General features: G+C 37.1%; 2 protein-coding genes across 3 annotated transcripts; one reads left to right on the top strand and one right to left on the bottom strand.

The window, feature by feature from the left end:
• Positions 1–5,810: 5,810 nt before the first annotated feature.
• On the bottom strand, positions 5,811–7,374 carry LOC121773766 (protein MAIN-LIKE 1-like). The gene is made up of 2 exons (XM_042170683.1): positions 7,147–7,374; positions 5,811–6,609 (listed from the first exon to the last, which is right to left on the bottom strand). The coding sequence occupies exon 2, from the start codon at positions 6,600–6,602 to the stop codon at positions 5,826–5,828; it is 777 nt and encodes a 258-aa protein (XP_042026617.1). The 5' UTR covers positions 6,603–6,609; positions 7,147–7,374; the 3' UTR covers positions 5,811–5,825.
• Positions 7,375–7,488: 114 nt separating this feature from the next.
• LOC121775017 (valine--tRNA ligase, chloroplastic/mitochondrial 2-like) lies at positions 7,489–20,248 on the top strand. Of its 2 annotated transcripts, XM_042171946.1 has the most exons (27): positions 7,489–7,853; positions 8,094–8,181; positions 8,650–8,776; positions 8,868–8,951; positions 10,699–10,793; positions 11,218–11,309; positions 11,547–11,600; positions 11,970–12,022; positions 12,097–12,164; positions 12,956–13,031; positions 13,991–14,074; positions 14,774–14,922; positions 15,007–15,124; positions 15,204–15,320; positions 15,589–15,809; positions 16,271–16,360; positions 16,741–16,852; positions 16,981–17,091; positions 17,200–17,337; positions 17,438–17,488; positions 17,568–17,680; positions 18,265–18,409; positions 18,729–18,833; positions 18,908–19,009; positions 19,138–19,210; positions 19,356–19,522; positions 19,886–20,248. In XM_042171946.1, exons 1-27 carry the CDS (start codon positions 7,592–7,594, stop codon positions 20,021–20,023), a joined length of 3,033 nt encoding a protein of 1,010 aa, XP_042027880.1. In that variant the 5' UTR covers positions 7,489–7,591; the 3' UTR covers positions 20,024–20,248. The 2 variants fall into 2 exon arrangements, with proteins under 2 accessions (XP_042027880.1, XP_042027881.1); XM_042171947.1 differs by lacking the exons at positions 7,489–7,853; positions 8,094–8,181; positions 8,650–8,776; ... (1 more) ...; positions 10,699–10,793; positions 11,218–11,309 and adding an exon at positions 11,329–11,397.
• The last annotated feature ends 4,404 nt before the right edge of the window (positions 20,249–24,652 follow it).

The raw sequence follows: 24,652 nt of genomic DNA, 5'->3' as shown, positions 1-24,652 counted from the left end.
GGAACCGGTGGGCATGTCTACATCAACATCAAAATGGGGTGGTTGGTACCTCGCCGGCGTCGACGAGCCCTGGGTGCCCGGCGTCGACGAACCGGAGCCGGAACCACCCAAGACAATGTACATGTCCCCCAGTCGCCAAACACGTTGATGTCAAACCCGCAGGAGCCGCCACCTCCATAGTTGCCGTCGCTGGACATTTTGTGATGACAATGAGAGAGGTTAGATGAAAATTGGAGAGGAAATTGAGATGATTTGGGAAGAATAGATGTGTATTTGTGTGTGAAATGATGATGAAATAAGAGTATTTATAGAGTAAAAAAGTAAAAAAAAATTAAAATAAAAAGGAAAACGGTCGAAAAACGAAGCCCACTCGCGGGCCGGCGAGTGGGCGTCACGCATGGCACCGTAGCGCGCCACGTCGCGCGAGCACGTGGCGAGACAGCCCGCGATCCGTCTCGGTGGAACGGGCGTCTCGGCGAGACGAGACACTGCAACGCATCTCGCCACCCTCTCGTCTCGGCGGGATGAGATACGAGCCACCCGCGGGACGCGTTGCAGGTGGCCTTAAATGTGTGAAGTGTGTGTACTATGTGTATATTTATCAAACATGTCAATTCAATTTCATATCAATTCTCATTTTACCAAACATAGGATTTGGAATTGAATTATAATTCAATTTCTTCCAATTCAATTTCAATTCCAATTCAATTCCAATTTAGTGTACCAAACGGAGCCTAGAATATAATTTAAAGTAGGCTTTGCTTAGTAATTAATTCTAAAACAACCCTAAATGAAATGATTAATCACTCTTTAAAGGTCATTAAATTTTTTAAAAGCAATATCCTCGGGATGTGAGAAATTACAAGCTATAAGAGCATCAGCAATGGCGCCCGTCCCGACGGAATTCCGATCGGCTTGCCAGAATTCCGCTGCGGAGGTCCGCCATTGTGCATGGTATGCACGGATATGGAATTATGCCGAGGACACCGCAGTTCCGCGGCGTTACGCGGAATTCCGTCGCGACGGGCTTGCGGACGTCCGCCATTGCGTTGACTCCCACGGACGTCCGCGCGGAATTCCCGTTTATTGCATTAATTTTTTTTAAAAATTTCTATATATACGGCTCGTTGAACTGCATTTCATTCGCACCACTTGTTTTAACAAGTTTCTCTCTCTACATTTCTTTTATATATCCGGAATGGCTGGTAGTGGTAGTGGTAGTGGTGGGCATTATGAACACATGATGCGTCTGATTCATGCACGTGTGCGGGAATCAGCGGAGAGGGAGGAACAAGCTGCCTTGGCGCCGGTGGTACCTCGACCCAACCATCGTCGAACTATAATACCCTGGGACCACCTCGCTGCCCATGCTCGGTTGTATGAGGATTACTTTGCGCCGGAGCCACGGTTTGGGGAGAACTTGTTCCGGCGACGGTTTAGGGTTCAGGATGCATTGTCGGCTCTATCTGCGTATCGTGGGCGCTTTGGAGCGTCGATACGGGTATTTCAGGGTGCGGGAGGATGTGGCTGGTAAACTCGGCCACACGCCGATTCAGAAGTGCACTGTCGCAATCAGGCAGCTGGCATACGGAGGCGCGACCGACATGTTCGACGAGTACCTCCACACCGGCGAGACGACTGCCCGCGATTGCCTGAAGTATTTTTGTCAGGGCGTTAGGGAGATATTCGGGGATAGGTATCTTCGGAGGCCTAACCCCTAAGATTGTTTGGCTCTGCTGGATATGCACGGGAATCAGCACGAGTTTCTGGGGATGTTAGGCAGCATAGATTGTATGCATTGGGAATGGAAGAACTGCCCCGCTGCCTGAAAAGGGATGTACACTACTGGTTTCATGGCCAAGAATCCCACGATGATCGTTGAAGCGGTAGCTGACTACCGGCTGTGGATTTGACATGCCTATTTTGGAGTAGCCGGGTCTAACAACGACATCAACGTCCTCCAGTCGTCGCCCCTTTTCAACGAGCAGTGCATGGGCGTTGGTCCGGCCGTCAACTTCGTAGCCAACGGCAACCAGCACAATATGTGCTATTATTTGGCGGATGAGATATACCCTATGTGGCCCGTCTTTGTGAAGACGATCAGATGCCCAACAGATGAAAAGAAGATATATTTTGCGGGTCGCCAGGAGGCAGCACGCAATGATGTGGAGCGGGCATTTGGTATGCTCCAGGCTCGATGGGCGGCAGTGAAGGGGTCCAACACGGCTGTGGTATGTTGACAGCATCGCCGACATCATGTGCGCATGTATTATCATGCACAACATGATTGTCGAAGATGAAGGTCCAACACTGACTGATTGGACCAATGATGATGCTAGTGCTGCGGGTCCAAGCCACGGCGTGGCCACTAGCAATGTACGCATGTGGATACCCCATGACAATGTCGATCGAGTCCGTGCATTTGCCGATATGCGCCAAAGACAAGCCCATGTTCGACTCCAGAACGATATTATTTAAGAAGTATGGCAGCGAAGGGGTCGTCGTTGATGTAGTTTTAAATTATTGAAATGTTTTTTTAATTTGGAGAAATGTATTTTTCTTTTTTTTTATTTAATGGATTTTTCCCCTATTTGTGTCGAAATTTTAATTCCGTAAATTGTTTAATTCCGGAAATTGTTTAATTTGTAAATTTGTGGTTTTTTTAATTGTGGGAAGTCCTTCGGGAAATCCTTGGGGATGTCCGCCACTGTGCAGTGGGAAGTCCTTATGACGTGGCAGTGCAGTGGGAAGTCCGTATGACGTGGCAGAAGGTGTTTTGGGGAATACCGCCGGGAATTCCGCGCCACTGCTAATGCTCTAAGTGAAACAAATCTCACACATTTTTTTATGTAAAAAAATATTATTATAATACTATTATTTAATCTTTTTTTGTCTTACTCTTCTTCTTCTCAAATACGTCTTCTTCTCTAAATAGAAGGGTAGCCATTGTTACTATTCTTTAAAATTTAAATAATCAAATTCTGCCCCTTTTAACATCCAACTTTTATTTATTTAGTCTGAAGTATCATTAGTTTGGGAAGGGCTAAGTACGCATTTCAAAAATTTTAAGAAAAGTTTCAATAGAAAATATATAAAAAAATATGAATTGGGAAGGGCTTAAGCCCTCCCCACCCCTTTCAGTGTCCGCCCCTGTTTGATACTAGTAATATTTTTCAGTGAAATATCGTGCATGGCTACTAGTAGCTGATATATTATTTAAGTTTATTAATAATGATTAATTTATCAATTAAGTCAGCTTTGATTTAAAATAGAACTATTTTATTCCTATTTATAATATTTAAAAGTAAAAAATTACTAAAACCAAACGAATTTACTCTCTACTAAAATGCAAGGAAGAAATTTATCTCGACAAATGTATTTAATCTGAAAATTATTAAAACAAAAAAAAGCAGCTTACAAAATCTGGAGAAAATCGCGTATATAGGCCACTTGGCCTTTAAAATAACGCAAATGTACCCATTTTGTTATCAATTCCATTTATGGGAAAAACGCCGATGAAGTTGGCGTGTTTATAAGTAAAAACGCCAGTGAGATTGGTGTGTCTATGCTGTAAAACGCCAACATAGTTGGCGTTTTACAATGGCACTGTATCTTGCTCGTATTTTTAACCAAAATACTTAAAATTTGAACACGTCAATCTTGATGGCGTCTTTACTAAATAAAACGCCAAGGTCATTGGCGTGTTTAACGTAAAAAACGCCAACCTGATCGGCGTCTTTCGGTTGAACCATATATCTCAGATCTCCCCCAAAATCGCAGACCCTAATCACATTTCCTCCCTCCCCAAAACGCGAAAAACCTTCCCAAAGCTGAAAAACGCGAAAACGCTTGCCTTGGTCGGGTTAACCCGGTGGTGGATTGAAGCGTGTAGATTTCTATTTTGGCTCATTTCTTCCAAATATTAGTACTCGCAATCGGTTAGTATAACTAAATTTTAACTCATTCTTCCAAACATTAGTCTACCAATATCAATATTTGATGGATTATTATGATAGTATATATTGTAGTGTAATTTATATAATTATTTGATGGATTGTTATAGTATTATAAATTGTATTGTAATTAATAGAAATATTTTGACCAATTGTTATGGTATTATATGTTGTAGTATATCTAATTTTTTACCCATATTTGATAGGTTGTTATGATAGTATATATTGTAGTGTACTGTAAAGAAATATTTTTGACCAATATTTGTGTTTGACATTAATGCAGATAGTATGACGTGGTGTGTCCATTTATATTGGGGTGGAAATATAATTCTCGGAACAGTTATTTCATATGATCCTCCTTTTGCAAAAGGATTGATTATGTTGGATGAAAGTATTTCCTACGATAAGCTTGTGGAAACAATTTGTGAAAAAATGGGGATAAACAGATTTGAAAACAAACTTCAAATAGTATGGAAACGTCATATATTCTATGGATCTTCAATCACGTATATAGGTATTTTACTAGAAGAAGTATACATGCCACTAATGTTTAGTGAGAGTATGACTACAGGAGGTCAAATTGAATTGTATGTTGAGTATTCGTCAATTACTCAACAACATAGTCATCATCTCATGAGTAATGATGTTGGTACGTCTACGAGAGGCCGAGAACCATATTTCGCTGCAACACAAGATTTTGATGTTGGTACGTCTACGAGAGGCCAAGAACCATGCTTCGATACAACACAAGATTTTGATATTGGAGGCGTGCATTTAGGGGACAGTGACAACCCAGTTGTGGTTGAGGACATAATTGGTCTTGATAAAGCCGACTTTCTTGATCCACAATCACCTTATGATTCTGAAGATGTTGATCCGGATAGTACAGATTCAGATGGTGCTTCGTCGGATGGACGGTGGTCCATTGTCTCAGCTTCCCCACATATCTGGAGGCCATCTTCAACCATTCTCGAAATGGTGAATAAATCCGGCCGTCCTGACATGTCTTGCTCCCTAAGAAAGTGGCGTATTTTGTGAAGGGTCTCCACCTACAATTTTCAGTGTTAATTACATTTCATCTTATGAATATAAACAAAGAAAAGTTGTTGAAATCTACCGCGTAGTGATGAGAGGCCGCCGTTTCATGGAAGCCCTCATGAGAATGCACCCCAGGTTTTGTTAGGTACACCACGGTTATCCGGCGAAACCAATCCATGTACTCATCAGTAGCAACAGGCACCAATGAGTACTCCAAATCAACATACACCGTGTCGTGCCTATTATGCCAATCTTGTATATGATTGGCGTGCCACTGAACCCAGTTCCGACCTGCTTTGCCACGTCGATCCTGTTTCGTAAAATCAGATCCGTGGAACCGGTCGACAATCGGGATATAAGGTTGGACAATCCCAAATTGTCGCAACACCCGCTGTGGCATGTGTGGCTCAACCATATTCCAGCAGATTAGTGTTGTCATCGACGTCCATATAGGACGACCGGCAACACAAACATCCGGCAGATTTCGCGATTCATACGGCCTCCAAATAAACTAAATATGAAACTTATTTAGTCAAAACAAGTTCAATCAAAACAACACACTAGCAACAATTTAGTTTACGTAAATTACCTGATTGGCATGCATTGTTGAGAACTGATCTCTGAAAGTTTCAATGCAATGCCCCGGTGCTTTTACATAAGAGGCTCGACCAGTCCATCTACAAAAATTAAATTATGAGCGAACAACACAAAAATCAATAAAAATTATGCTTAAAAGAGTAATTAGTGGACAACTTACGCGACTGCACATGGTAAGTAGTCTACGGGCGCGGGGTTCAGCATCTGCGGTCTAATAATTGGGATTCTTTCCCAAGCCTACAGCTGTAACAATGTAAGAGCTCCCCCGACATCGGTCCTCTTACCAAGTGCAGCTTCACATAGATTGTGGTACAAGCAGGCAAGAGTCGCACCTCCCCAGCTATAGCTAGCACATTGTTCTATATCCATGAAAAACTGAAGGTAGAAGAAGGGAATTTTATTACCGGTAGCGTTCGGGATCAGTAGACCACCCAGTAACAGCAGACAATACACACGAGCACGTTGATTGTACATGTATTGCTCGTGGTCATCACTCAACTCAATCCGCAGTTGATTTGATAAGCTTGTCTGCTTCCAGTTCAATTCTTTTAGATCAACTGCATCTGGAATAAAGCCAAGAAAATCCAAACAAACATCCTTCCAATAGTTGACATCCTTAGTGGGGATGTAACCCGTCAGAGGCTCACCGTCAGTTTTGAGGCCCCATAAGACCTCCACGTCCTCTAAGCTCACAGTTGCTTCACCGACTGGAAAGTGAAACGTGTGAGTCTCTGGCCTCCAACGTTCAATCAAAGCGGTGATAAGATGGTGGTCAATGTCTTTCGGTTGACCACACCTCAACATCCCGCCGAACCCCATCTCATCTATAACCGCCAAAACACGAGGATTTATGGGAACATCCCATATGATTCCTTCGTATCTTCTACACCGTACGTCTTCCGATGGCACTCCTGCCCATATGTTATTAGAGACGTGTTGTCTCTGCAGATATAATACGGAGGGGTCCTCAGGACCACATAAGAGCCGACGACGAGAAGTTGAAGAAGATGCCATAAATCACCTACACAACATTCATATTCCAAATTAAACAACAAACAAACCTAAACAAATTCAATAATTACAAACAATTTAATACAATATCACAAAATGGAACACCTATGTCAAACAATTCACAATACACAACTTCAACATCATAACACAATTCACCTACACAAAAGTAACAGTTCAAATAAACAATATACATCAATTTTCCACCAATTTAACTTACCCACTTTTAGTTTAACCAACCTAACAATTTCAATTTCAACCTAACAATGTACACAAAATTAACATTTCAAACTAAAAAAAGACATTAACCAAAACCCACATAAACTAAATCAATTTGCCCAATTTTTAAGCTATCAAACCCTACGATTTTGGTTTATAATCAAATTTATACACAAATTCACTTAACCCAAACAATCCAACATAATAATCAACACTAACGTCATACAAATAATCCATATGCACAATATTTAAACTCAAATCGCAACACATTACAAACCCTAGCTAAGTATCCAACAATTACTCTAATAATGTAAAAGATAAGCATACTAACCGAATAAATTGGACGAATTTGGGGAAAACTAGCACCGATTGATGAATGGAGGGCGAAATCACAAAGACACGGACGAATTTGCGAAGGATTTGGCCGCTGCTAGAGAAAATCGCGAAGTGGGTCTGTGGTGTTAATTTTTCGCGACTGTCTGCTGCTAGTATATGCTTCTGAACAAAGACGCCAATGGTGTTGGCGTCTTTTAGTAAAGACGCCGATCAGGTTGGCGTTTTTTACGTTAAACACGCCAATGACCTTGGCGTTTTATTTAGTAAAGACACCATCAAGATTGGCGTGTTCAAATTTAAGTATTTTGGTTAAAAATACGAGCAAGATACGGTGCCATTGTAAAACGCCAACTATGTTGGCGTTTTACAGCATAGACACGCCAATCTCACTGGCGTTTTTACTTATAAACACGCCAACTTCATCGGCGTTTTTCCCATAAATGGAATTGATAACAAAATGGGTACATTTGCGTTATTTTAAAGGCCAAGTGGCCTATACACGCGATTTTCTCCAAAATCTGCAGGCTCTCATCTCAGTTGAGGGGAAGCTGAAAATGGCGGCCTCCAATTTTTCTCTCTTATCTTCTTCTTGCTCAATGTGCAATAAACTCAATCCACTCCTCTTCTCCACGCAACCACGCCGACGTATCTCTCTTTCTCGTTCCTACTACATTCGTTTCAGAAACACGCGCTTCACCACTGGTACTATGCATTTGGAAATCTGTCGCCTTGGTTATGAATTATTGGAATTTTGGAATTTAATTGTTTTTCTTTTTCTACCAGAGATGAAACAAGTAGTGGTTAGCAATAAAAAACTTCTATTACAGATAGGATTCGATGCTTGTTTGAAGCTGGATTTAATGTGTGGCACTATTCGTTTTGAATTGATGTTAGGTTTAGTGTAGTTTCATTCACTAATTTTTTAAATATGAATATTTTCAGTTGCTGGAATAGCGGATAATGGTGTATTTACATCGCCGGAAGTGGCAAAAGCTTTTGATTTTACCGCGGAGGAGAGAATATATAAATGGTAATTCATGTGTTCGTTTATGCTTCTGGTAGTTTTTAGGTTAATTCCAAGTTATACTGCGGATGAAACGAAGATATAATAATTTGTTTTGCCATTCTGATGTGTAAGAACAATACTGGAAAGTAGAGGAAGGTTTTCTTGTTATTAGATGCTGCAGAGATAACATATAGTGTTTGAAGAACGAAATACCACGTGCTTGCTGCTTTGTTCTAGTAGTTGTGACATTGATTTGAAATAAAAAGGGATTGTGCAGGATAACTTTGATTGGTTGAAAATGGATCTCCACATTTACTTTAACCAGATCAGTTACAAGTTTAGTTGTCAAGGGCTTCTCAAGTTATTTTCTTATGAAATGATGTAGTTTCATCTCAGTTTGGCTTTAGTATTACGCAGAGCGGTTATCTTGTAAATCAACCACAGTTTTCGCGATGTTAATGTTAAGCTTTGACATCCCCATTATGGATATAGGTGGGAGTCTCAAGGATATTTCAAGCCAAATCTTGAGAGGGGAGGAGATCCTTTTGTAGTTTCAATGCCACCTCCTAATGTAACTGGCTCGTTGCACATGGGACATGCTATGTTTGTCACTCTTGAGGTTGAAAAATAAAGATGCTTTTGACATATGCGTGTTAGCACTGAAAAAGTGCACATCAACATTTTCCGGATTAACTCTGTTGCAAATGTAGGATATAATGGTAAGATACAACAGAATGAAAGGGAGGCCTACACTTTGGCTTCCTGGAACTGATCATGCCGGGATTGCAACCCAGGTTAATACTATATCTAAAACTTCAGTTTTTTTGCGTATAGCAGTCCAGTGCCGCTAATAGAATTTCTTCTTTAGCAAGAGGTATTATTTTTTTTCAAAAAAGAAAATTGATCCCAGCTTGCTATTTACATAATTCTGTTCAATGAATAATGATATGATTGCTGCATTTCTAGTGTGTATCATTATAGGGTGCTTAGGATCACACTGTTTAGTTATTTAAGACAATAATGGGACAGGTGTCAGTCCCCAACATTGACATTAGGTTGCACCTGTGGCTATACTTTGTGCAATATTTCCAGTTTCATCTTGTTAAGAATATTAGTATTTTGTCCCACATCGGTGATGTGATATAGCCTAGCTTAGTCTCTTGTACTATATATATGTGGGCGGTGTTGAGTAATAAGATACACCAAATACACTACTACTTTCTCTACTATGTCTATTTACTTTTCCGCTTATATCTATATTTTACTATTCTACATGGTATCAGAGCGGATTCGAATCCTTCTCTAGAAAATTAGGGTTTCCAAAACAAAAAAAGGAACTAAATTAGGGTTTCTGCCGCTGCCAGCTCTACTATCCCCACTCTGCTCTTCCGTCACTACTCTACTCTACCCGAAATTATGTTTTGTTCTGCTCTACTGCGCTATTATGCCCAAACTAGGGTTTACGGTGTTGCTGCTCTACTCTGCCCAAATTTGGGTTTCTACCACTACTATATTGCACAACTGCTCTTCTCTGCCCAAACTAGGGTTTCTGACATTGCTGCATTCTGCACTATTATGGTTCTGCTATACCACTCTTTCCGAAATTACAGTTCTGCTATGCTCCACTCCGCTACTCTGCCCAAACTAGGGTTTTTACGTTGCTGCATTCTGCGCTATTATCTACCTGCGCTCTCGTCTTATTATTCTACTCCAGCAGTTATTATTCTACTCCTACAGTTGTCCTCCTGCTACAGTTGCTACTACGTTACAACTGTCACTACTACGCTGCATCTACTACTTCTGCTCTACAGTTGCTACTCTGCTGCAACTGTCAATGCCTGCATCTGCTACTTCTGCTACAGTTGCAACAACTGCCCTGCAGCTGCTACTCTGCTACAGCTGATACTACTACATGCATCTGCTACAGTTGCAACTACTGTCCAGCTACTACTCTGCTACAGCTGACACTAACTACCATGCATCTTCTACTCTGCTACAGTTGCTACTACTGCTCTGCATCTGCTACTACTGCCCTATAGCTGCTACTCTGCTACAGCTACTACTACTCTGCCTTGCAGCTCTACTTATGCAACAGCTGCAACTACTACTACCCTATAGTTTCGGCTACTACTATTGCTGCCGATGTTTGAGGAAAAACATTTTTGAGAACTTTGTACCAAGCTGGCCAATATAGATGTTCCAGCTTGAGGGGGAGTGTTAAGAATATTAGTATTTTGTCCCACATCGGTGATGTGACATAGCCTAGCTTAGTCTCTTGTACTATATATATGTGGGTTGTGTTGAGTAATAAGATACACCAAATACACTATTACTTTCTCTACTATGTCTATTTACTTTTCCTCTTATATCTATATTTTACTGTTCTACACATCTGATGTGAGAAAAGTTGCTCATGTATTCTCGTCTGTTAAACAATTCTTTGTGAGCTTTGAGTTTCTGTTTCTTGTTGATCTGTATGTTTTGAAGAAAGTTTTTTTTTTTTGTAAACTCTTCTATGGACTAACTTATCTTTATTTTCAGTTGGTTGTGGAAAGAATGCTGGCTGAGGAAGGAATTAAGAGAGCTGACATGGGTAGAGAAGAATTCACAAAAAGAGTTTGGACATGGAAAGAAAAGTAATCTTTTTATCCTGCTTCCTGGAGTACTAGTTTTACCTTACTATTTTGCCTGTTGTGCCCTTAATTTTAAATTCGTGCAAATTTTCAAAACCGTTGCACATTTTTGAGTTAAATAATTATCCAAATGCTTTAGAATCTTAGATCTTGTGAGAATCATATGGATGTGCTTTAGGTGAGTGAGTTGATTCCTTGGATCTTGTTGAGAGACTCTACTTAATATTCTTATTAGTGATGATGCCTGAGTTATTTTTTAAGTTCACCCAGATCTTATGTCTAGCTTAGTGAGATATAGCAGTAGTCTGTCACTTCATATTTTTCAGTAATGGCCGATCATGCCCTTTTCTCAATAGTGGCCGACCATCCGTGCTGCAGTTTCTGATTTTATATTGCTAATTTTGATAATTCATTATTTTACTTATAGATATGGCGGGACAATAACAAATCAGATAAAGAGACTCGGTGCTTCTTGTGATTGGACCAGGGAATGCTTCACCCTTGATGCTCAGCTGAGTCGTAAGGCTGTTTTCATCCAGTAAATCCTCCATCAACCATGCATTATTGTTAGCAAATCTAGATTCAGACTCATACAACATAGTCAATGGTTTGGTTCAAAGCTATTCCGTATTATTTATTTGAATTGGTTATCTTTACTATCTTCTTGCAAAGTTCAGTACTGTCTCCTATCACCTGCATTTAATGTTTCTTAGAGATGCATTTTTGTACTGAATTTCACTCTTTCAACCGTTTCAGGAGCCGTTGTCGAGGCCTTTGTTAGGCTCCACGAGAAAGGTCTAATCTATCAAGGTAGGGACATATTTTGGACCCCTGTCATAGGGTTTGAATTAAAGCTTGTTTCTTAAATGTCCTTATAACTTTTTTCAGTAAACAACAGACTTAAAATAAAATATCATGGCCATTATTTTTCTTCTGGAATCATTAGTGATATTCTTTAGTAGTGGTTACTAGGAGAATAAAAACTATCACATACTGTTTAAACTGCATAAAAGGGGACAATCACTCCTGAGAAAATTAGTGTAACTGCAAAGCCCAAATCTTGTTTTGTTTATACTCTAGTCTAGCATATATTGTACTCTAGCAAATAACTTTCTGGATTGATGTTTTTCCTTCTCGCTTTTGTATTCGTTTCATGCTAATTGGCCCCCTAAATTACAGGATCTTACATGGTCAACTGGTCCCCTAAATTACAGACTGCAGTTTCTGACTTGGTATGCAGATCATGACACTTTTCCAGTTTACCTTCTATTGGCATCTTATTTTGATGTGATGAATATTCTCTTAGGAAGTAGAGTACTCAGAAGAAACAGGCGCTCTGTACCACATTAAGTACCGCGTTGCTGGTGGTACAAGGTATCTTAATGATCATAAATTATTGCAGATCAGTGAAATTTAGTCTTGCTTGCAGCCATAGGATTCATGAGGTTCCCCTGTTAAATGCCTGTCTTGGACTTCATTTTTAACATATGTGTATTTGACTATATGTTTGTGTGTAGTTGCTTTGGCTTCTCAAACTTCTGGCATTATTTATAATGATACTTTACCTGCAGTAATTTGTGTACTTGGATTGTGTTTTTGACTTTTGACCAACATCATTGATGATTGTATTCACAATATTGACCTTGTATTTGACTTGGCATGTAACGCTATAACTTTGTGTTGAAGCTCAACTAATTGGGTTCTTTTATTAATCTTAAGTGTCATTATTGAAAAATCATGTAAAAAGTATCGTAAATGCTTAGTGGATGACAACTAGAACGGTTTACTTTTTGTTGCATGAATACATGCAGGGTGCATATTCAGACTACAATGCCACAAATAATGTTGTAACTTCTCTACTGACAATCTTTTACTTATGTCAAATCTGCATCAAATATGTGTCTAGTATCATTCCATCCTCTTATTGTTGGTCAAAAAGATTTTAATAGTATACTCAATGTTGGAATTAATTCATTGAGGGGTTTGTAGAAAGAACTGAGCAAATGAAAATTCTCAGTAAGAAGCCTGAAAATAGATTTGGAAAAGTAGAATTCTGACATGAATCAAGTGTTTAAGAAGCTTACTATGTTCCCAGGACACTAGCAGGAAGCAGCAACCTATATATTCGTACTCTTAAAGCCATGATTTTTTTCATTGCATCACAGGGATGACTTTCTGACAATCGCAACCACAAGACCAGAGACTTTATTTGGAGATACAGCAATAGCAGTGAATCCAGAGGTAACTTTTTTTATGCTTTGACGAATCACATCAAAAACTTCCATGAGATTCGTTTTTTTGGAATACATTTATGGATATCGATTTTCGATTATGTGATTCCCACATACATTGTTCATGTAATATCTCAAGACAAAAGGCTTGTGGTTGGTGAATCTCAGTAATGGATCCTATTCCTGTAAACAAGTCAATATACTAAAAATATTCTAGTTCCTTTTTTCCTACTCGTGTGCTAGTTGGTACTTGGACAGAGCCTTCCTTCCTTCCATATTATTTATCCTGAAAAAAAATTCTATCCTTCATAACGATGCCTCTCCATAAATCAAGTAATGTGTGAAAATCAAGAGTCAAGACAAGCCAGTGGTAGAATTGTGGGACAATTAATATTTGAGTGGCTTGTTGCTTAACAACTTACAAAATTAATGCTGAGACTAAGACGGACTTTCCTCGTTGCTTTTAGCTTAACTCAAATGTTTTTCCTTATATTTAAAGTGGTATATAAGAGATACGTAAACGTGACATTTTAAAACCCATATAAGAAGACGTGATCTGAGTGTCTAGTGAAATTAGACAAATTTAGTATGGAATTAGATCAAATTTAGCGTTGCCCTTGGGGTCTGAATCCACAAATATTTTAAAATTGTGAACCTATCAGATTTAGCTGGACATTGGACTGTTAGATTGTAGATTTGCCTTTGTAATCTGTATGGGTAATCATTATCAAAATAAAATTTCTGTTTCTTATCCCCAAAAAGAAAATTGGTATCTATTTGAAGTCTAAAGGTGGTTGTTAAAAGCGTTTGGCCATTCCCTGTTGTTTACTCATGCTGGACTCGGATTTCTTTAACATTTGTGCCTCCTTGTCTGAAAAATAATGTGGTTGAAGCAGTTCTTTAATCTAAACAGAGTCTTTGTTTAGTTTATGGTCTCATCTCACAATATATTTCGTTTATGTTTATCAGGATGAACGATATTCCAAGTACATAGGAAAGATGGCTATTGTGCCAATGACTTATGGTCGGCATGTCCCCATAATTTCTGATAAGGTAAAAAACCTTCTGTGATGCTTGCACAAGCTGGTGATATTATGAACCTTAAGCAACCTCCTTCTGAAGATTAGGGGGAAAATGCTTTAATGGTCAAGTTTCAGGATCATGTGCAGATAGATGCTATTGTATCATGAATACCCTAATTGACTGTATTAGAATAAGTTAGAAAACACATTACCAATAAAATGAATTAAGTAAGAAAACCTGTACCCATGCCCAACTTATAGGCTGACTTATAGTATCTAATGTTTTATAGTTGTCTTTCATCTATTGAATTCTTGTATATATACTTCCTTCTTATGTAATTATAATATGTGCTGAAGATTAATTGTAACAGTATCTATCTGATTTTGAACTCCAAGCAAGTCAATCCCTGTGAAAATACATACATATTTCCTTTCCTTTCCTCCTGTAACCATTTATGGCGAGGCTTACAATTTCTGTTATCATGTTGTGATTGACTATAACCAGAGATAAACACCAATTGCGTGATTGGTATTATCTTCATCAAAGTGCAAATTATATACTGCTAAGTTGATTTTTGTTCTCTTCACGATACAATAATATCTTGTTCTCCTTTTTTGGCATCAAGCAAAGAGTAACAATAAAAGCAATGCTTTGTTTAATCTTGCTTGTTCTTTCGTTTATGAGTGGTGATGTCCCATTTCTGGATATAATTGTTTTTGGATGATGCAGTATGTTGATAAAGACTTTGGAACTGGTGTCTTGAAGATAAGCCCTGGACATGATCACAATGATTACCTGCTTGCTCGGAAGCTTGGGCTTCCCATTCTTAATGTCATGAATAAAGATGGAACACTGAATGAAGTTGCTGGTTTATACTGGTAATTGTTTAGATTATAGTGTCAAACTGCTTGAAGTGGCTTATAAAGTCCTATTTGTCCTAGTTAATCTTACTGAAATGACAGTGGTCTTGATCGGTTTGAGGCACGGAAGAAACTCTGGTCAGAACTCGAGGAGACAGGTCTAGCAGTGAAAAAGGAGGCCTATACTATGCGAGTTCCTAGATCACAACGTGGTGGAGAGGTGTGCAAAATATTAAATATGGGTTTGCATGAAGATGCACCTTTCTATCTTCCTTCTAATGCAAAGTTACTTTTATCAGATTATAGAGCCTCTAGTAAGCAAACAGTGGTTTGTGACAATGGATTCGTTGGCAGAAAAGGCTCTCCATGCCGTGGAAAAGGGAGAACTAACCATCGTGCCCGAAAGATTTGAGAAGGTATGTAACACCAGTTACATATTCCTGTGCTCATCATTTATTTATTTAGCCTTCACCATGTCTACTGTTAGCTTTGAAGCCATTGATTTTATTGATGCTGCCTAGTCTTGAGCTTTTGCTTTTTAGATTTCTGAGCAGATCATAGAGGCAACATAAAGCATCAATTTCTGACTACATTGCTCTCTTTAATTTCATTTAGTTGTTTTTTTAAAAAAGTAGTTATTTGTTTGAAGCTGGAGTAATATTCTCACTTGTGTAATGATAATAGATATATAATCACTGGCTGTCAAATATCAAGGACTGGTGTATAAGCAGGCAATTATGGTGGGGGCACCGCATTCCAGTTTGGTACATTGTTGGTAAAAAATGTGAAGACGAGTACATAGTTGCTAGGAATAATGAAGAAGCTCTTGAAAAAGCACGTGAAAAATATGGAAAGGACGTCGAAATATATCAAGACCCAGATGTTCTTGACACCTGGTTTTCAAGGTCCGTTGTCAAGCAAATCAACTGAATGCAATTCTTCATTTATACCTTCCTTTCTCTGTGTAATGATGTTTCTTCTTCTCAAGTTAAAGACTGTTTTGAATAAATGAGCTTATAATCACTCGTGATCTACCCTGCGTATGCTAACAAAGAATTATGTTAGAATGATACCTACCACATTTTGGCGCCACAGCAGCTGGCTATTCTTATAAGCAACTGTATTCAAAGTTTTATCATACTATTCCAGAGATTTTGAAGAAGAAAGTGCATAAATCGGCAGAACATTAATCGTCTCTTGACAATTTCTCTTTTATCATGTACTGCTGCACGTTTTCTGGTACAATGAATGTGTTGCTTGGGTGATGTTATTTTCTTAAATGCTTTGCCCAATTATTTACATGTTCTTAACTGTAATATGACAGCTTGCCAGATGAGTCAAACTAACCACATATGTTATTTCTTAGTGCACTGTGGCCTTTCAGCACTCTTGGTTGGCCAGATGTGTCAGCGGAGGATTTTAAGAACTTTTATCCTACATCAGTTCTTGAGACCGGGTACTTGCACCTCTGCTTGTGCTTTACTTTTACCTTTTTGCATACTTTTAATAGTGCAATATTTACAAGGAGAAGACCACTCTATGTACTTGAAATTATACTTTTGCATTTATATTAAATGGAACATCAGTTACGGTTACCTAAAGTTAGATACAGCAGCAATGCCACTCTCATGAAGTAGAGGTTTTTTTTTCGTTTATTAAGCTTCATAATTTTCTGTCAGATTCGTGCTCCTGCAGAGATAATGAGATATATGTTAACCCAATATACTGGTTTTACTCTGTCTTTAGAATCTATGTTATATCTACTCTGATTCCTTTTTCCCTCTAAAAGGGACTTCCCTTTTTGAACATAAAGAAAAAGCTGCTTCATTTGAACAGGCATGACATATTGTTCTTTTGGGTAGCAAGAATGGTGATGATGGGGATTGAATTCACGGGCACAGTTCCATTTTCACATGTTTACCTTCACGGACTTATACGAGATTCTCAAGTAAGCAACAGAATGTGAGGCACAGGATAGTGCCTCATTCAAAAGTCATCTTCTGAACCATTTCTAGATCAAAGAATATAATTCACTTCTGATAGAATATCCTTACTGCTGGTATTCATATTTTGTAGGGCCGCAAAATGTCTAAATCGCTTGGAAATGTTATAGATCCACTTGATACAATCAAAGATTATGGAACTGATGCTCTAAGGTTCACTCTCTCTCTAGGAACTGCTGGCCAGGTCGGTTTCCTCTAGAATACCTGCATGTTGCTCTGGAATATGCTTGAAGTCCCAAAAACTGTCTAAATGTCTGTCCTCTTATTAATTCATATCCTTTTCATGTTGTAGGATCTCAATTTATCAACTGAAAGGTTGACTTCTACTAAAGCTTTCACCAACAAACTGTGGAATGGTGGCAAGTTTGTGTTACAGAATTTGCCTCCTCAGAGTGATTTATCTGCTTGGACAGCTATTCAGGACTATAAGGTTCTTTGACACAACCATTGCACATTGATCCTGGCACATACTTCTACTTTGTGCTATAAATATATGGACGGTTCTGAGAAGTAAGGTTGTAATTTTGCAGTTTGATGAGGAAGAGTCACTGCTCAAGCTACCTCTACCAGAATGTTGGGTGGTGAGATACAATCATATGGTGGCATTGTAATGATGTATGAGCATTCTTTCACCTTTCTAATGAAATGTGATTTATGCAGGTGACAAAACTTCATATGCTGATTGATGCTGTCACCATGAGTTATGACAAGTTCTTCTTTGGAGATGTTGCCCGGGAAATCTATGATTTTTTCTGGGCTGATTTTGCTGATTGGTATGTCAAGTTGTGTTGGCTTGTCCTTGTTTTTGTTTTTAAATTCTCATTTCAAGCAAGTGGCACATCCAAAAATCATTCGAATCGACTGCATGAATCCTCTTCAAACAGCACCTTATAAGGGGATTCGTTGAATCTTGAGTTAGATCCTTAACTTCATGGGATGTAATTGTTGAGCTCCTATTGTTTTTGAAGATCATAGATTAGATAAAAAAAAAGTGTGATTGTTAGCCTTATTTATCTCTTGATGTGTTCCAAAATATGTAAATCGTTACATTAACAGAGTCTACTCTGGGAGTTGAAACTCAGAAATCTTGAGATGACATGTTTGTATCGCCAAATTGAGCTTGGCATTTGTTCTACAACAGTTCTGTAATTTTACTTGTGTAGTTATTGCTTATGTTCTTATCTCATGCTTGTACATCCCTTGATAATTGCTTTCTAGGCACTCAAAATTTGAATTACTTTTCCATTGTTACATTGCATGAGTAATGATTAGAATATTTGTCATCCTGCAAAATGCATTTTCCATAGTTTCTGGTTCTTCCTTTCACCTCACTGGTGCTTACCTTTTTTCTGGTTAGGTATATTGAAGCAAGTAAAGCCCGGCTCTATCAAGGAGATGACTCAGTTGCTTCTGTGGCACAAGCAGTTCTCTTGTATGTCTTTGGATCAATACTGAAATTACTTCACCCATTTATGCCATTTGTAACTGAAGAGCTTTGGCAGGTAAAGACGTCTCAGATTCTTATAGGCATGCCTTTAATTTGCTTTCAGAATAGTCATGATATTATATGGATCTATTATACAACAAGATGCACGACCTCACAATCGCAATAGCTTTTGTTCCTGGGCTAGCTCGTGATATATTTTGGCTGTCAGAATTTTACCCATGCATATGCTGTTCAGGCTGGACATCTAGATGTTCAAGCCTATCCATGTTGTTTCTCATGGATTTCTGATTTTTTGTTTTTTTGTTTTTCATCTATGGAATTGTAACTCTGATGTTGATATAATGGCCCCTCTTTACATTTGTATTATCATACAGTCATTACCCAACAGAAAAGAAGCTCTTATAGTATCAGCTTGGCCATCAACTTCTCTTCCAAGGCAAACCGAATCTGTGAAGAAATTTGAGAATTTACAGGCTTTGGTAAGTTCTAAACCTTTCATTATTTGCCTGGTCATGGAACAGTTGGATGATTGTTTGCATCTGCTGTATCTCAGACAAGAGCAATTCGAAATGCACGGGCAGAGTACTCTGTTGAACCAGCAAAGCGTATATCCGCATCAATTGTTGCAAATGCAGAGGTTATCCAGTATATTTCTGTAAGTTGGCCAAATTCTTCAGTCTATATAGCTTTGGATTAGTCAACTGGATATTTTTGTTTTTTGCTAAGCGATTTCACCTATATAATCTCACATTATGTGATTTCACTGTATGATTCACGATGCAGAAAGAAAAGGATGTTTTGGCTCTTCTCTCTAGACTGGATTTGGAGAACGTAAGCTTTTCCCAATCTCCCCCAGGTAATGCTCTTGCCATCAATATAGTAGCTAATGCATCTTGTCTAACCATACCTCGCTTTGTTTTTGTTTCAAGAAATTTCATATACGTAATGGTAATCCTCTTACGATGACTTTGGGCAATGTTTTATCACAAAATAAATTTCAGGAGATGCTAGTCAATCAGTCCATCTTGTTGCCAGTGAAGGTTTAGAAGCATACCTTCCTCTTGCTGACATGGTAGATATCTCGGCTGAGATGCAGCGCCTTTCCAAGCGCCTTGCTAAAATGCAAACTGAATATGATGGACTTATGGCTCGCTTAAGCTCTCCAAGTGTAAGTAGTTGAAGATGATTTTGTGTTTTTCTTTCCTGTTTTCTAGACTTAAACATGATTGTACTCACGTCGACCATGCTTATGCGCTAAATTTGATCATAACAAGTGAAAAATTGAAGAAAGTCTATTAATATGCACACACTTGTAAAGTTAGTTTTCTTCAGCATTAGCAGAAAATAGATTATCGTGTCTGTAAAAACCAACATAAATGTCATAAAAATAATCAAATATCTTCGTTTCTTGTGAATTTGTGTATATTTCATTTGAATTGCTTTGATCTGGAAGGGGCAATATCTGTCTATTGAGTACTGTGAGATATTTCAGTTACACTCCAGAAATCAAATCATTTCTGTTTATCTACAGTTTGTTGAGAAAGCTCCTGAGGATATTGTTCGTGGGGTTCGAGAAAAAGCAGCAGAAGCAGAAGAGAAAGTAACTTTAACAAGAAACCGGCTAGCTTTTCTCCAGTCCACAACGCTCATGTCAAATCAAGCTCAATGAAGTCCGATAATTCCAACCTGTACTCGTCTTATTCTAGCTTTTCCCGTTTCTAAAACAGAGAGGGCAGTGATGGTAATATCATCCAACTCCACCCACAATTTCTTGAACTTGTCATCACAGTTAGAGTAAAGTGTAGCATTCTTACGATGATTAATGCGATTAATCCCGTCCTCAATTAAAGGGATAGCATTAGTTTTAGTGAGTACTTCCTTTTGTGAGTCTGCATGCTATTCTCCATATTTAACGCTACGCTCCAAACACTGTAAAACGGTCCTCTTTGCTTCCATTTCTGTAAATAAAAAAATAAAAGGGAAAGTCTTTAATTGAGAAATAGAATCATTGGCCAACAATTATGCATAAAAGTCTTTAATTTCATCATGGAACAATTTAACATGTCTCGTTTCTATAATAAATAAAAGTAAATAGTCGTAAAAATCATATTCAATACACAAGAAATAAAGAAATTCCAAGATTCAAATAGTAAATAGAATTTCATGATACTACTACTAATTCTTAAATCATTTTTATTAGTACTCCAGTAGCGACTAACTTACCCAAGCTGACGAAGGCAAAAGATCTTGAGTGGAGACGAATCTTGACGGCGTCGGAAACGGAAGTAGAAGACAGAGACAATGGCGAAGACGGAGGCGGTCGACCTCTGTTTAAACAGTGATAGTGAGTGATAGTACACATGCACAAAACGAACCGGACCACCGGTTAACCGGCGGTTCGGAACTGCCGGTTCACAAACTGGAATCGGCAGACGGTTCGGCGGTTCATGCGGGCCGGTTCAGGTTCAAGAATTTCAGAAACCAGAACCGGCGGTTCAAAACCGCCAGTTCGCCAGTTCAATAACATTTAAAAAAATTTATTATTTATAAAATCAATTTTTATATATAAAAATCAATTTTCACAAATAAATAAATACAATAATTTCATAATAGCCCATATTTATTTGTTGGGCCTATGATTCTAAGAACCATTATTTGTGGTTTCTTTTTATACAGACATCCTTGAATATTTTGCGTTTCACTTTCAATGTGGGACAAAATATGTTGAAGTATTTTCTCTTATAACTACATGTTCAAATCATTCATTCATCTTTTTCCAATGTGAGATACAAAACTTTCTTTTGTTTTCTACTTTTCTTTATTTTTTACTACATTTTATTATTCACTAACTTTATCTTTATTTTTGTTATGATTCATTTTCTAAGACAAATTTATAGATTATAATAGAGTCAAATAGAATAGTTCAATTAAATTTGAATGTTGCATTTGCATGTTGCCCATAATTTGTATATTTATAGAATGTGGATGTGTTCAAATAATAATAATTGGATTTAAATGTGCTCACTTTTAAGAATTCTAAGAAACCATTCTTGATTGTTTCTCTTTTATAGAGACATCCTTGAATATTTTTTGTTTCACTTTCAATGTGGGACAAAATATGTTGAAGTATTTTCTTTTATAACTACATGTTTAGATCATTCATTCATCTTTTTACAATGCGGGATACAAAACTTTCTTTTGTTTTCTACTTATCTTTATTTTTTACTACGTTTTAATATTCACTAACTTTATCATTATTTTTGTTATAATTCTTTTTCTAAGACAAATCTATAGATAATAATAGCATCAACTAGAATAGTTTAATTAAATTTGAATGTTGCATGTTGCTAATAATTTGTATATTTATAGAATGTGGACGTGTTCAAATAATTGGATTTAAATGTAAGTATGTTGCTAATTTTTCTCAATATATTGATTAAAATGTGAAAAAACAACAATTAATATAATTGGTATAATAATGATAAAAATAGATAACTAAAGAATGATTTGTTTAGTGGTATAATATAGTTTATATATTTATATATTAGTAGTAGACTAATAGTATGATTTTGTATAATAGTTGTTATTCTAATAGATGTAGTATAATTTATATAAATAAAATTATTATTAGTGAATATATTCTTGATAGATAAGAATAAACACTTATTGAGTAATATGATTTGTATATAAATAAATAATTATTCATATTATAGTTATCGCTAGATTAATAAAATTTGTATAATAATTATTCTCTTAATGTGTATAATGGTATTTATTAGTTAACATACACATAAACTTATACACAAGTAAATCGATAATGATAAAGAATTAAAGAATAATACTTTATGTAATTATATTTGTGGTTAAGTTATAATAATAGAAGATAGTCAAGATATAAACTAATATAAACAAAGATGATGGAGATGTATCATGTAGTTATAAATAAGGAGTTTTATCCCACATTGAAAGAAAGAGCAACACATCCAAGAACATGTAGTTATAAAAGAGAATCATCTAATACACTCTCTTTCAACCCAAAGGCTCACGTCCAACATTAAGTGTAAATTGTAACTTAAAAGTTGTGACTTGTGACTTGTAGTCTCGTTGAAATAAACACTAAAACGAGAAGAAAAAAAAAACCGAACCGCTGGACCGGTGGTTTTGGCAAAAAACCGGCGATTTTGAACCGCCCCATGAACTGCTTGTTTTTTGAACCGGAACCGGAACCGCCAGGATCAAAGTTGCAACATACAGAAACAGAACCAAAGTTGCAAAATACAGTTCAGTGTTTCTTACCTGGTTTGTTTTTAACAAAATCTATGAGCTTCGATTGATGCAGCATTTGATATATGAACTGCATCGTCCGCTCTACGACTTGGCACTCTTCTTCACTTCATATAGATCTTTAAGCATGACTCGCACATATGAGTCGAGGAATTGGGTCAAGATCAATGCGCACATGACAGAGAAAGCATTCCTCAGCACTTCATTAAAAATTTTCATCTCTTTAGTAGCCTGAGAATCAGGCGCACATACAGCCACTAGATTTGGCAACAAAACGGTAAGACCAATCACGAAGATATAGATGAAAGCTCTAACAAAGTAACACTTTTTGATTTCAAACTGCACGTTTCCAAGTAAGGTAGAAGATCTTGCTCTTGGTAACTCAAAAGATGGAGTATTCATCCCCCAAAGCCTTCCCCTAGTTTTCATAACTTGATTTCCCGTTTCTAAAACAGAGAGGGCAGTGATGGTAATATCATCCAACTCCACCCACAATTTCTTGAACTTGCCATCACAGTTAGAGTAAAGTGTACCATTCTTACGATGATTAATGCGATTAATCTCATCCTCAATTAAAGGGATGGCATCAGTTTTAGTGAGTACTTCCTTTTGTGAGTTTGCATGCTGTTCCCAAATTTAACGCTATGCTCCAAACACTGTAAAACGGTCCTCTTTGCTTCCATTTCTGTAAATAAAAAATTAAAAGTGAAAGTCTTTAATTGAGAAATAGAATCATTGGCCAACAATTATGCATAAAAGTGTTTAATTTCATCAGGGAACAATTTAACATGTCTCGTTTCTATAATAAATAAAAGTAAATAGTCGTAAAAATCATATTCAATACACAAGAAATAAAGAAATTCCAAGATTCAAATAGTAAATAGAATTTCATGATACTACTACTAATTCTTAAATCATTTTTATTGGTACTCCAGTAGCGACTAACTTACCCAAGCCGACGAAAGCAAAAGATCTTGAGTGGAGACGAATCTTGACGGCGTCGGAAACGGAAGTAGAAGACAGAGACAACGGCGAAGACGGAGGCTGTCGACCTCTGTTTAAACAGTGATAGTGAGTGACAGTACGCATGCACAAACCGAACCGGACCACCGGTTCACAAACCGGAACCGACAGACGGTTCGGTGGTTCATGCGGGCCGGTTCAGGTTCAAGAATTTCAGAAACCAGAACCGGCGGTTCAATAACATTTAAAAAAAAATTATTATTTGTAAAATCAATTTTTATATATAAAAATCAATTTTCACAAATAAATAAATACAATAATCTCATAATAGCCCATATTTATTTGTTGGGCCTATGATTCTAAGAACCATTATTTGTTGTTTCTTTTTATAGAGACATCCTTAAATATTTTGTGTTTCACTTTTAATGTGGGACAAAATATGTTGAAGTATTTTCTCTTATAACTAAATGTTTAGATCATTCATTCATCTGTTTCCAATGTGAGACACAAAACTTTCTTGTGTTTTCTACTTTTCTTTATTTTTTACTACATTTTATTATTCACTAACTTTAACTTTATTTTTATTATGATTCATTTTCTAAGACAAATTTATAGATAATAATAGAGTCAAATAGAATAGTTCAATTAAATTTGAATGTTGCATTTGCATGTTGCTCATAATTTGTATATTTATAGAATGTGGATGTGTTCAAATAATAATAATTGGATTTAAATGTGCTCACTTTTAAGAATTCTAAGAAACCATTCTTGGTTGTTTTTCTTTTATAGAGACATCCTTGAATATTTTTTGTTTCACTTTCAATGTGGGACAAAATATGTTGAAGTATTTTCTTTTATAACTACATGTTTAGATCATTCATTCATATTTTTCTAATGTGGGATACAAAACTTTCTTTTGTTTTCTACTTTTCTTTATTTTTTACTACATTTAATTATTCACTAACTTTATCTTTATTTTTGTTATGATTCTTTTTCTAAGACAAATGTATAGATAATAATAGCATCAACTAGAATAGTTTAATTAAATTTG

Source organism: Salvia splendens, chromosome 17, assembly GCF_004379255.2.
Source record: "Salvia splendens isolate huo1 chromosome 17, SspV2, whole genome shotgun sequence".
Taxonomy (NCBI): Eukaryota; Viridiplantae; Streptophyta; class Magnoliopsida; order Lamiales; family Lamiaceae; genus Salvia; species Salvia splendens.
The sequence above is the reverse complement of the archived record's forward strand: the minus strand, read 5'-3'. Positions and strand labels throughout refer to the sequence as shown.